Below are 14002 nucleotides of genomic sequence, written 5' to 3'. Positions count from 1 at the left end.
TTTTGTTGCTGTTGTTGTAGTTGTTGTTGTTTAACCCATTCAATCCTGGGGATTTTACAGCCACAGCAGACATCCATGCTATAGTGATGGGGAAAAGCTGAGGAATTACACTGAAACTAACTGTTTTTTTCCGCCAAACTGACATGACTGGACACAGCTGAACATTCTGTAGAAGTTACTTCCCTTTGCTTGCAAACTTCTAGAAACACTCATCACAGATTACAGATGGAGAAGAAGGGAGGTTGCGACTGCGGTCCTCAGGTTTCCCCCAGCGACTACTTTGTCGTTATGGGCCTGAGCGAGAGTGAGAGTGAGTATAGAAACACGGAAACTTATTGAAACAGTTTGACGACGGGCGCCATAGCCGAATGGTTAAAGCGTTGGACTTTCGATCTGAGGGTCCCGGGTTCGAATCACGGTTAACGGCGCCTGGTGGGTAAAGGGTGGAGATTTTTTCCGATCTCCCAGGTCAACATATGTGCAGACCTGCTAGTGCCTGAACCCCCTTCGTGTGTATATGCAAGCAGAAGATCAAATACGCACGTTAAAGATCCTGTAATCCATGTCAGCGTTCAGTGGGTTATGGAAACAAGAACATACCCAGCATGCACACCCCCGAAAGCGGAGTATGGCTGCCTACATGGTGGGGTAAAAACGGTCATACATGTAAAAAGCCCACTTGCGTATATACGAGTGAACGTGGGAGCTGAAGCCCACGAACGCAGAAGAAGAAGAAGAAACAGTTTGACGCCATAGCGTCGCATGGGACGCAGGTCTGAATGAGTTAACACGCTTTGAATGCTTTGTGTGCAGCGCACGGAGCTGGGCGTCATCTTCATGGCCATCAACAACATTTACGACAAGTGCCAGACGTCGGGGAGCCTGATTGATCCTGACGACTGGTTCCACAAGCTGCTGAAAATCAGAGTCAGTTTCAGTTCTTTAGCTTTTTGGGGGGTCTCTGTAGTATATTCTGTGGTATATAATGTTCGAGGCAGGCAGCGGGAGACGTTGGCAGACAACACTGCTGAGTGGACTGAGAGGCTGTTTGCCGTATCCCATGAGCGCCAGAAATGGAGAGAGTGTGGGTGATGTGTTCAGTAGTGCAGTGTAAGGGAGGGGGTTGGGGCGTGGGGGTGGGGGGTGTTGGGGGGGTGATGTGTGTGTGTGTGTGTGTGTGCGTGTGTGTGTGTGTGTGTGTGTGTGTGCATGCATGCATGCGTGTATGTATGTGCATGCGTACATGTGTGTGTGCATGCATGCGTACATGCATGCATGTGTGTGTGCATGCATACATGGGTACATGTGTGTATGTGTGTGCATACATGCATGCGTGCATGTGTGTGTGTGTGTGCATGCATACATGCGTGCATGTGTGTGTGTATGCCTACATGTGTGTGTGCGTGCATGTGTGTGTATGTATGCATGCGTTCATGAGTACATGCGTGCATGTGTACGTGTGTATGTGTATATGTGTGTGTGTGTGCAGGACTACCTGAACGACCGTGAAGACGTGGCCCACATGGCTACCAGAGCGCACAGCGCCCACAGCGGCAGCAACTCCGGTTCCGCCAAAGGCACAAGGCAGCCCCCCCCAGTCAAGATCACGGTCTCCAAATCTTAGGCTCTTGAGTCCCGCTTCCTCTCCGTGCGGCCTAGTGTAGATGGTTGTTAGAAGCTGTGTTGCTTTGGATTATCACACCAGAGAAGTGTGTTGTATGTGGGAGGAGGTGTGTGTGTGTGTGTGTGTGTGTTACACTTAGATACAGTGTTTGTGTAAAATAAGTACAGCAGAAAAAAAAAATGGTTGAAACAGCTTGTGATGTTGATATTGTTGAAAATAATGTCAGTTGACGCTCATGTTACAAATGCATTCAAACGTAAACAGTACGACTCGAAGCTCAGACCTTCAATAAGAATGAGAGATAAATGGTAAAGTTAAACATACAGGAGTATATTGATGTGAACATATCGTATAGTGTGGCCACATTTGTGCATCTGCCTTTCGGCTGCATTTTTATCTCTGGAGCCAGTGACATCCTTTGTTGTTTGCAGTGAACTTCCATAACGACCAGTTTGATGTTCTTATATTTAGAACAGTATAAAAATCTGCAAACATTGCACACTCTCAGACATGTACATGTGGTATGTGAGCATGCATAAAAAAACCAAAAAAACTCAGGAAAATATTTGCAGGCATTTCTATTTTCAACGGGAAAGGGCATACCTGTAACTTTTTGCCTGTCAGCCACATATTACATTATGTAAGACGCTCCTGGGTATCACAAATTGGGCATTCTGGAAAACACATTTAAATTTTTATCGTGCAAAATAAGAGGAAAGCACACACACACACACACACACACACACACACACACACACACACACACACACACACACACACACACACACAGACACACACACATCCACACAGAGACACACAACACACACATCCACACACAACACACTCACACACAGCCACACACAGACACATCCACACAGAGACACACAACACACACACACACACACACACACACTACACATACACACACACACACACAAAGAAAAGAGTGTGAAGTACGCTGCCAGGAAGAAGCAAAGATTTATTCTTTGCTGAATGTACTTTAAAATGTTTTGTTATACAGTGAACGTGTACTAGATGATATTCGTAATGTTGTGTGTTTGGTCAATTGTGAGTGAGGAATTTGTATTATGTCCACAATGTTTGATGAAAATATGAACAACGAAAAAGATGTGTGTTTAAAAGGATACAATGTTTTCTTCTTTTGGTCATTATTTTAATCTGCATGTATTTTGCTGTTGTGGTGATATTTTATTGCAAAGTTTTTACTTCCTGTGGTTTAGAAATGCTTGAAAAGTTAGATGTATATTTTGTATATATTTTTTTTTATGTGTGTGAGAAAGATAGAGAGAGAGAGCAAGAGAGAGAGACAGAGAGAGAGCGAGACAGAGAGAGAGAGAGAGACTCCAAGGTGAGCATTAGGTGAGCAAACCAGTTACAGTTGCTCCAAAACTGGGTATTCCTGAAACAGTTGCCCAAGAACTTATTAGATTACTCAGTAAAATGTCTGTGTCTTTCTCTTTCGCCATGCTTGTTGTTGTTGTTAGAGATTATTGGTGATTTATTTTATCGGTACATATGTATAGATTTATATATATAAAAAAAAATCATGTTCCATTGAAAAAAAAAAACCATTGTTAAGATTGTTTGATATATTGATAACTGATGCTAATTTATAATTTGATGATTTTTCTTGAGCAGTTTACACCATATATGTGCATTTGTTATATACCATTGTTGTGGGGCATTTGCTTGCTCAGCCGAACAAAGCTTTTGAAGAAACACGATCAGCATTTGGAAAATTAAAAAACAATAACAGATTAGTAAGATGCTTCCTTACTTTGCGCCAAAAGCCGAGAAAGATAAGTGGTGTCTGCAGTTTTGTTGTAACAGTCTTCAGCTGATCTCAACTTTGTCTAAGATACTTTTTTTTCCCCCCAGTGGTATAACTCCATGTTGGTCATTTGAATCCCCCCCCACCCCTCCATACTTTCACAGCCAAATCCCGGGCTCATCTGTCACAGTCCTCAGTGTCTGCAGAGCACAGGGAGGGAACATCCCTGTTAGGTCGCCAGGAGGCCACACGCCAGAGGAGATCCTGCTCCGCTGCCTAGTCTCTTCGGTGGTGTTCGGTAGAGAAGCTGTAAGCACCTTTTGCAGCTGTTCAGAATGTTATTTTGTCCCCCTCTTTTTTTTATTTTTTTATTATTATTATTTTTTTTTTTATTGCCATTCTGTCTTTTGTCCCCTCTCTTTCTCTTAATTGCTGTTCTATCCTTTAAAAAAAAAAAGATCATAATTTCCTTTCCTAGGATCATTTTCACTGTCACTCCTTTATTTGAGCTGTCTGAGACAGATTGACAGCAGCTGAAGAATATTACAACAGAATCTGCATGAGACTGAGTTAGTTGTATTTTTGTGAACAGCATATATATATATATATATATTTTTTTTTTTTTGTGCTTGTTGTCAAAGATGATTTTGAAGCAGCATTACCATGAGCCAAGTTGCATTGTGATCTGTGCTGAGAGTTTTTGAAAATATTTGTTGTGGGTTTATTTAAGTGCATCTTTTTGCTCTTGTACTCAGATTGCTGAATTAACCTCAGTGCACACAGACACACACGTATGCAGAGAGAGAGAGAGAGAGAGTGCATATGCATTTGTTTTATGTGTGTGTGTGTGTGTGTGCGTGCGTGCATGTGTGTGTGTGTATACATTTGCATGTGTGTGTGTGTGTGTACATGTGTGTATGTGTGTGAGTGTGTGTGTGTCTTTGCATGCATGTGTGTATGTGTGTGTTTGCACGCATGTATGTGTGTGTGCATGTATGTGTGTGTGTGTGTATGTGTGTGTGTGTGTGTGTGTGCGCACATACTGGAAACACACACAAACAAGGGGGATAATGGAAAGGGGATGGTATTTTCAACCCAATGTCCTGATGAAATCTTCCACTGCTGTCACTGGTGTAATTAATGGAAGCTTTTATACGTGCAAGTAAAGTCTTTGTTCATCCTTGAAGTGTGTGTGTGTGTGTGTGTGTGTGTGTGGGTGAGAGAGAGAGTGTGTGTGTGCAATAGAAAACAGCCATTTTCCATGAAAAAAGAAAAAAAAAAAAAAAGCAAAAAAAAGCAAACGAATAACATAGAAAAAAAAAGCCAAAATATATATATATATATTTTTTTAAATTAATTTTTTACTTTCAACAATGCAATTCCAAAGATCAATGACCACCATTTCAAAGAAACGACACATCTGGAAGGGGCACTATCACCTCAAAACAAGCAACAAGCAGGCAAGCAACAAGCGATCCTCAGGCATGCTAGGATCTTTCCCAGTCATCACGTCACACTCACTTCAACACAGAAGGCCTGCTTCTAACAGCTTTTTTTTTCTTCTCTTTTCTTTTCTTTTCTTTGTTTTTCTTTTCCCAGGCATCCTTTAGAAAGAAAGAAAGAAACAAAGCAGATTTTTGGTAACAAAGCATCAGAAGCACGTAATAAACAATAATAACAGGGGGGGGGGGGGGGAAGGCTCGTGTCAACAAAGCACAGACCAACATTTGACATTTGTAGCTTTTAAGTCCAGCCGACTGCACAGGGCCATAATTATGATCATGACTGCCACAGACCAAGAAGACGACTGAAGCGATTGCATAAAAAAAAAAAAAAAAAAAAAATGAAATGCAGGAAAACAACAACAACAAAACCCCTCAAAAACTACCACCAACAGATGAACGATAATATGTGAAAATAACAAGGGCTAAGGATGAACAGGCCAGCTTCATACTGTCGGGGGGAGGGGGGGGGGGGAAGCAACAACCTACCAAAAAACAACAACAACAAAAAAAAAACAACCTACGATGGACTATATACGGGCTGGATATACACACAAGAAACGAACCCCGCCTTGGAATGCAAACCGCCACACCCACACTGCCTCCCTCAACACAGTGGAGCCAGCCACTATTCTCACGTCTGGAGCACTTGGCAACAACGCACACCACTACACACAAACCAACAAACAATAGCACACTATCCCGGCAGTGATACGTGTGTGCTTGCTGTACCACGCCTACAAAATTCAACACTTGACAATTCGACATTGTTATTTACAGTTCAGCCAACTAAATACTAAAAAAAAAAAAACAAAAAAAAAACAAACAGTGTTAAACACAAAACTCTGTCACATTGAAAAAAACAAACTCAACAAAAACGAAAGAAAAACTTGCAAAAAAACCCGCATCATCACAGCAATGACAGTAACGCTTCTTGTAACTTGCCTGTTACACCACTACTTAAAAACAAAAAAGTTACCACACACTCAGCAATTACAGTAAGGCTTCCAAAAAAAAAAAAAAAAAAAAAAAAAAAAAAAAAAAAATCATGTTCAATAAACCACTACTATAAGAAAAAAAAATCTTCACCGATATAATTGAGGCGATGAGAGTAATGCTTTAATACCACGTCAGTTACACCCCTACAAAAAGATTTCTTGAAGTCTTACCACACAATCAAGGCAATATCAGTCATGCTTTTGTATCATGTTTGTTACACTGCTACCACAACAACAACAACAACAAAAAAACCCCATCATAACATTTCAACCCACAATCAATGCAATATCAGTAACAGCTTTGTACTACATCTATTACACTGCAACTAGTTGATAACAATTTTGGCAAAGAATTGGTTTATCTTCCTCAGTTATGATAAGAAACACGAATTTTTTCATGATTTAAACTGATAAAATTTACACTGCTTCACAGCTTCAAGAGCAAAGCTAAATACTTTTTTGTGCTGTTCAAAATATTTTTTTTTATGAACGTATAAAAAAATATTTTACCTGCTAGACAATCTACCATACATTCTACACATACCAAATAACAACTACAAAACTTCAGGAAAGGGAAAGGAATATCAAATGCTTTTGGCTTCATGATGTCGATAATCAGCAGTTTCATTTTTCAGACTGCTGCCGCCTCTGCCAATGTCACCGACAACCATGAATGAAACGGATGGAAGTAATTTCAAAAGCACATTCAATGAAAACCCGATGACAGTACATCAAAGCCATTGATTTTCTGGCCATTTTTCAGGGGGCGTGGGGGTGGGTGGGTGGGGGAGCGGGGAGAAAATGTTGCCAATGTAAATGCGTCTTACAGTATCAGTAGCTCAAGGAGGCGTCACTGCGTTCGGACAAATCCATATACGCTACACCACATCTGCCAAGCAGATGCCTGACCAGCAGCGTAACCCAACGCGCTTAGTCAGGCCTAGAGAAAAAAAGAAGAAAAAAAAAAGAAGGAAAAAAAAAACCCCAAAAAACAACCCCCCAAAACAACATAAACAACCCCCCCCCAAAAAAACCAACAAACAAACAAAAAAAAGTAAATAAACAAATAAATAATAGATAAATACATAAAAAAAAGAACTACTACTACTAATAATAATATTTATAAGGCGCAAAAACTTGATGAAGTCAACTGTAAGCGTAAATATAAAAAAAAATCCGAAAAAAACACACCATCTTACAGCTGAGAAGAAACAGATAAAAGTCTGACACAAACGAGAGAGACAAGACAGGACTACGATTCTACTGACTTAATGAGGTTGCATTGACGGCTGGTCGTTAACATTACTAAAATTACTTGCGAATATAAAAGAAAACAAAAATGAAACACCTACATAGGAAGCCTGTTTGTTTTGTGTCAAACATTTCTGATACCAATTCACCCCAATAGAAGAAAAAAAAAAAAAAAAAAAAAAATCTCCATAGCAAAACAAGCATGAATCTACAAATAAGCATATTATCAACTTTGTTATTATTCCATATCAAAAGTCAAACTTTGTTACTATTCCATATCAAAAGTCAAACTTTGTTACTATTCCATATCAAAAGTCAAACAGTCATTCTATTTTCACTGCTAAAGAACTAAAGCAAAACAAGCATAATAAATCTACAAGCACACACAGTCTGATTAGAAACAAAATAACTATAAGATCGTATATGCACTAAACATACATAAATTTAATCTATCATACACTCTGGGATCTAACCAAAAAATCCATAAATATCAACTTGAAAATTTACAACACATCCAAGACTATACACACTGTCCAACAGGCTGCCCTGATGTTTTTTTTGTTGTTGTTGAGTACTTTAAATAATGAAGGCACAGACCCTGAAAAACAAAACCAAACAACATAAGAAAAGCTCCCAACAACTACTAGCACTGTATTCAAAATAACAGGATTTCTGCAGGCTCACTGGAAAAAAAACAAAAACAAAAAACAACAAACAAACACACAAAAAATCACCACCTGGATGCCAATGTTTGTTCTGCATTTTCTACAACAAATATTAGAAAAAAAAAAATTTTTTTTGATCAAAGTGATCTATGTACATGTAAGTCTAAACAAAGCAAACATGAAAACAAACACACACACACACACACATGTACGAATACATGCAAACATACACACACATGCTTAAGGTCTGAATATAGCAAGCAAGCATACACACACACACACACACACACAGGCACATGCATGCAAACATACGCACCCACACAATAGGCACTATGGATAAGTGAACGTCTCAATCAGTGCAATCAACTTCAGCATCTATTAAAAAAAAAACAACACATAAAAGCACTGAATGAAATTAAAACAAAGGAAATAACATATGTATACTAGTTTTATATAACAACAACACCCAAAACAACACATGATCAAACTCCAGCATCAAAACAAAGCATCAAAATATTGCACCACTGCGTATCGTTTCTGGTTTTCATTCAAACGCACAAAGGTGTGAAGCGAATGATAAATAAATCAAGTCACTGGCAACAGACCTCACATAATCACAGCTTGTACATGATTAAAAAGATGAAGGTCCCATCGGCAGGCAGCCTTTCACGGCTATTGGGGCAGTGAAATGACCACTGTGTCCAGGGCTCTGCATAGGAAGGTAGGGCCCAGTCGTCTCCTTCCGTCGTTTCAACCTTCCCCAACCGAAATCTGGTACCCAGTCACACCTTGTACATGATCATCTATGAAAAAAATCATTCAACCTTTCCCAACTGAAATCTGGTACCCAGTCAAACCTTGTACATGATCATCTATGAAAAAAATCATTCAACATTGCCCAACCAAAATCTGGTACCCAGTCACACCTTGTACATGATCATCTATGAAAAAAATCATTCAACGTTTCACAAACCAAGCCTCCAAAGTCAAAACAAAACAACAACAAAAAAGAACAAACAAACCAAAAAATATCCCAACAAACCCCCCCACGCCCCTGCAATGACACACTGGCAATTAACTCTCTCCATACGAACGGCGAAAGAGACGACGTTAACAGCGTTTCACCCCAATTACCACCATCAAAATATTGCAAGCGGAAGGCTCTTGTACTGAAGAGGTGAATGTTGACAAAGAATACCACAATTCTGACGACGGAAGCTAAAGGTTGGGTCATTGAGACACCCGCTGGACATACGAGGGGTCCGTGTAGAGGAGAAGAGAGGACTGGCCGTACTGAGTGAGTTAAGAAACAGAGGGATAAGCTGAGGAAGAACAATGCAAGAGGAAACGATCAGGAAAGAACAATAAGACCACTGAAACACCAGTCCCCCCCCACTGCCATCCACGCTGAAATCAATGACGGCTGGACTAGGCATGCACCACCACAACCAGCCTGTGACTGCGCACGCCAATTTCCATGCGGATTAATAAAGAGTTGTTGATTTGATTCGAGCGATCCATTCCTGATCTTCCTTTCTTTGAAGTCAGTACGTGACATAAGTCACCATTACTGCTATCTGGAACCATACACATTACCCAGAGGTTTGCAGTTTACCGCCTTTTCAAGTAACAACTTTGGCATGAATGTTTGTATGTTTAGGTTTTCTTTTGAAAGGGGGATGCCAAAGTGGGATGTTAGAGTAAGCTGGGGTGGGGGTGGAGGGGGAGGGGGGGTGGGGAGGATAGGGTATTAAGTCTTGAAGGAGGGAGGTGGGTGGGGGGGTTAAGTCAAACAAGTCCCTCCCCCTCAAAAAACAACAACCAACCAACAAACCTAGTGAAGCAAAAATTAAATATATTTACTGAGAGAGAGAGAGAGAGAGAGAGAGAGAGAGACAGACAGACAGACAGACAGACAGACAGAGACAAAGACAGAGACACAAAGAGAGAGAGAGAGAGAGAGAGAGAGTGTGTGTGTGTGTCTGTGTGTGTGTGTGTGTGTGTGTGTGTGCGTGTGTTTGCATGTGTTTATTCCATGTTGTGGGTTTGGTGTGGTGACAGTAGCAATAGCAAGTTATGGCCAATGTAGACTTGCTAAAAAAAACCCACACCACAAAACAAAAACAAACAAAACAACAACAGAAGGTCCCCTTCAGAAAGCCTCTAGCGCACAAACCCTCTTTATGGCAAAAACAACAACAAAAAAACACCCTTCTCTAATCATCTTCAATTCGAAACAAAAAGCTTTGTCAATGTGTTGGAGAAGGGTAGAACTTTTTTTTTTAATCAATTTTTTTTTTTTTACCTGAGGGTGATCTGCTGTTCACATTTAACCCATTGCCTGCTGCTGACATGAAAGCTTCACACTGAAGGACTGTCACCTCTTTGAGATCAGACAGAGCTTACAGGTCAGGATGTCAGTGAAGGGCTGTCACCTCTTTGAGATCAGACAGAGCTTACAGGTCAGGATGTCAGTGAAGGGCTGTCACCTCACTGAGATAAGACATAAGCTTACAGGTCAGGATGTCAGTGAAGGGCTGTCACCTCACTGAGATAAGACAGAAGCTTACAGGTCAGGATGTCAGTGAAGGGCTGTCACCTCACTGAGATAAGACAGAAGCTTACAGGTCAGGATGTCAGTGAAGGGCTGTCACCTCACTGAAATAAGACAGAAGCTAACAGGTCAGGATGTCAGTGAAGGGCTGTCACCTCAATGAGATAAGGCAGAAGCTTACAGGTCAGGATGTCAGTGAAGGGCTGTCACCTCATTGAGATAAGACAGAAGCTAACAGGTCAGTGAAGGGCTGTCACCTCACCGATATAAGACAGAAGCTTACAGGTCAGGATGTCAGTGAAGGGCTGTCACCTCACTGAGATAAGACAGAAGCTAACAGGTCAGGATGTCAGTGAAGGGCTGTCACCTCACTGAGATAAGACAGAAGCTAACAGGTCAGGATGTCAGTGAAGGGCTGTCACCTCACTGATATAAGACAGAAGCTTACAGGTCAGGATGTCAGTGAAGGGCTGTCACCTTACTGAGACAAGACATAAGCTAACAGGTCAGGATGTCAGTGAAGGGCTGTCACCTCACTGAGATAAGACATAAACTTACAGGTCAGGATGTCAGTGAAGGGCTGTCACCTCACTGAGATAAGACAGAAGCTTACAGGTCAGGATGTCAGTGAAGGGCTGTCACCTCACTGAGATAAGACAGAAGCTAACAGGTCAGGATGTCAGTGAAGGGCTGTCACCTCACTGAGATAAGACATAAGCTTACAGGTCAGGATGTCAGTGAAGGGCTGTCACCTCACTGAAATAAGACAGAAGCTAACAGGTCAGGATGTCAGTGAAGGGCTGTCACCTCACTGAGATAAGACAGAAGCTAACAGGTCAGGATGTCATTGAAGGGCTGTCACCTCACTGAGATAAGACATAAGCTTAGAGGTCAGGATGTCAGTGAAGGGCTGTCACCTTACTGAGATAAGACAGAAGCTAACAGGTCAGGATGTCAGTGAAGGGCTGTCACCTCACTGAGATAAGACAGAAGCTTACAGGTCAGGGTGTCACCGAAGGGCTGTCACCTTACTGAGATAAGACAGAAGCTTACAGGTCAGGATGTCAGTGAAGGGCTGTCACCTCACTGAGATAAGACATAAGCTTACAGGTCAGGATGTCAGTGAAGGGCTGTCACCTCAATGAGATAAGACAGAAGCTAACAGGTCAGGATGTCAGTGAAGGGCTGTCACCTCATTGAGATAAGACATAAACTTACAGGTCAGGATGTCAGTGAAGGGCTGTCACCTCAATGAGATAAGACAGAAGCTTACAGGTCAGGATGTCAGTGAAGGGCTGTCACCTCACTGATATAAGACAGAAGCTTACAGGTCAGGATGTCAGTGAAGGGCTGTCACCTCACTGAGATAAGACAGAAGCTTACAGGTCAGGATGTCAGTGAAGGGCTGTCACCTCACTGATATAAGACAGAAGCTTACAGGTCAGGATGTCAGTGAAGGGCTGTCACCTCACTGAGATAAGACATAAGCTTACAGGTCAGGATGTCAGTGAAGGGCTGTCACCTCACTGAGATAAGACAGAAGCTAACAGGTCAGGATGTCAGTGAAGGGCTGTCACCTCATTGAGATAAGACATAAGCTTACAGGTCAGGATGTCAGTGAAGGGCTGTCACCTCAATGAGATAAGACAGAAGCTTACAGGTCAGGATGTCAGTGAAGGGCTGTCACCTCACTGAGATAAGACAGAAGCTAACAGGTCAGGATGTCAGTGAAGGGCTGTCACCTCACTGAGATAAGACAGAAGCTAACAGGTCAGGATGTCAGTGAAGGGCTGTCACCTCATTGAGATAAGACATAAACTTACAGGTCAGGATATCAGTGAAGGGCTGTCACCTCAATGAGATAAGACAGAAGCTTACAGGTCAGGATGTCAGTGAAGGGCTGTCACCTCACTGAGATAAGACAGAAGCTTACAGGTCAGGATGTCACTGAAGGACTGTCACCTCACTGAGATAAGACAGAAGCTTACAGGTCAGGATGCCACTGAAGGACTGTCACCTCACTGAGATAAGACAGAAGCTTACAGGTCAGAATGTCAGTCATCACTCTGTACTTTAACTCCTGCTTCTTGGGACTGCATTACTTCTGTCGACAAAATCAGTGACACCACTGATACCCACCACAAAAAGTGTATGATTGTCAGTTCACGCCTAACCAAGACCATCAGGACAGCAGAGGAGGCATGCTGTCTCAACTATCTGGGCCAGAATTTGATTATGGTAGCGAGCATCTCCCCCCAAGTTACATCCCCACTCTGTCGGCAACTGGGACTTTAGGACAGTCAATGTCGGGAATGGTTCCCAAAGGCCAAACTAGCCCCCAAGGCTGCAGCAGCACTAAGAACCAGTGCAATCTTGCCTCCTGATTTGAGAGTCATAGTCCTTCACAAAAGACTAAAGCTGTAAATAATTTTTCACTGCAGCGGAGAAACCATTGATCATACAGCTCTCACTTTGCTGTTGGCCCAACCGCAAGCCCATGTCTTCTTCTGCGTTCACTCGTATGCACACGAGTGGGCTTTTACCTGTATGACCGTTTTTACCCCGCCATGTAGGCAGCCATACTCCGTTTTCGGGGGTGCAAGCCCATGTCAATCTGTGACAAAAGCCGAGTGCTGGGCCCAGAAAGAAGTAAGTGCCTGACCAACAACACGCCACGATGTCCTCATTTCACCAAGCAGCAACAGTCAAGGGGTTAAAATCAAACAGAAACTCCTTCACAGCCAGATATGATGTCAGCTGTCACGCGTTTTCTTTCTTTAAAGACAATTATATTGGAAAATTTATTAAAAAAAACCCCAACCCAACAACGTATGATGACTTTCTTCTCTTTCAAAGGTACACAACCCCAAGCCAATACTGTTCAACTGAATGGGAAGGGTTACTGTCCTTGGAAGGAAGAACGGTTTTTGTCCTTGTTCGCTGTTTTTTTTCCCTCCCTAGTTTATTTATTACTATATTCATTATTATCAATATTAACATCATTCTAATAAAGATAAACATGTATTTTGCTAGTATCTTTTTTTTCAAAGCAGCAGAACTCACAGTGACGCATTGAACGATCATTTAGCAAATGTTACAAATACTGATGTTCACATTAGACAAACTGGTGGTTTTCTTGTGGAGTCTGCTTCTGTTCCAAGGAGGTATCGCAGAGTTAACTACTGTTCCAAAACTCTGTACCACATCTGAACCCCCCCCCCCATCCCCCTCAAAAAACGAGATAAAAAGAGTTTAAAGAAGTAAAAAGGGTAGGATTACCTATTAGGAAGAATGTGCCTAACAAAACATTATTATAAGGTTGAATGTCATTCTCAACAATCAGTGACAATCATCTCTGGCAATGAAAGAGTTTACACAAATACATGTTATTCAAAACAAAAGACTCAGAGGACTTTCATAAGGACACTTCTGTGTGTGTGTGTGTGCGGTGTGGTGAGGTGTGTGCTTGCATGCATGGTGTAGTGTGTGTGTGTGTGTGTGTGTGTGTGTGTGTGTGTGTGTGTGTGTGTGCGCGCGCACGCCCACATGAAAACATGTATATATGCATGTGAACACAGATACAACACAATCACAATATTATTTTGATAATAAATAG

At 41.8% G+C, this 14002-nt stretch overlaps 1 protein-coding gene across 1 annotated transcript in view; it reads left to right on the top strand.

Moving 5' to 3' along the window:
• The window catches only part of LOC143296391 (coiled-coil domain-containing protein 42 homolog), a 15251-nt gene extending 10966 nt beyond the window's left edge, over positions 1 to 4285 (top strand). The window contains exons 7-8 of the mRNA XM_076608281.1: positions 814 to 927; positions 1490 to 4285. Coding sequence (XP_076464396.1) covers positions 814 to 927; positions 1490 to 1624 — 249 coding nt within the window. The 3' untranslated portion in view covers positions 1625 to 4285. The remainder of the gene's footprint in view (positions 1 to 813; positions 928 to 1489) is intronic.
• Positions 4286 to 14002: the final 9717 nt, after the last annotated feature.

Source organism: Babylonia areolata, chromosome 21 (assembly GCF_041734735.1).
Source record: "Babylonia areolata isolate BAREFJ2019XMU chromosome 21, ASM4173473v1, whole genome shotgun sequence".
In the NCBI taxonomy this organism is placed as follows: domain Eukaryota; kingdom Metazoa; phylum Mollusca; class Gastropoda; order Neogastropoda; family Buccinidae; genus Babylonia; species Babylonia areolata.
Note: the sequence above shows the minus strand (reverse complement) of the source record. Positions and strands in the feature narration are given on the sequence as shown.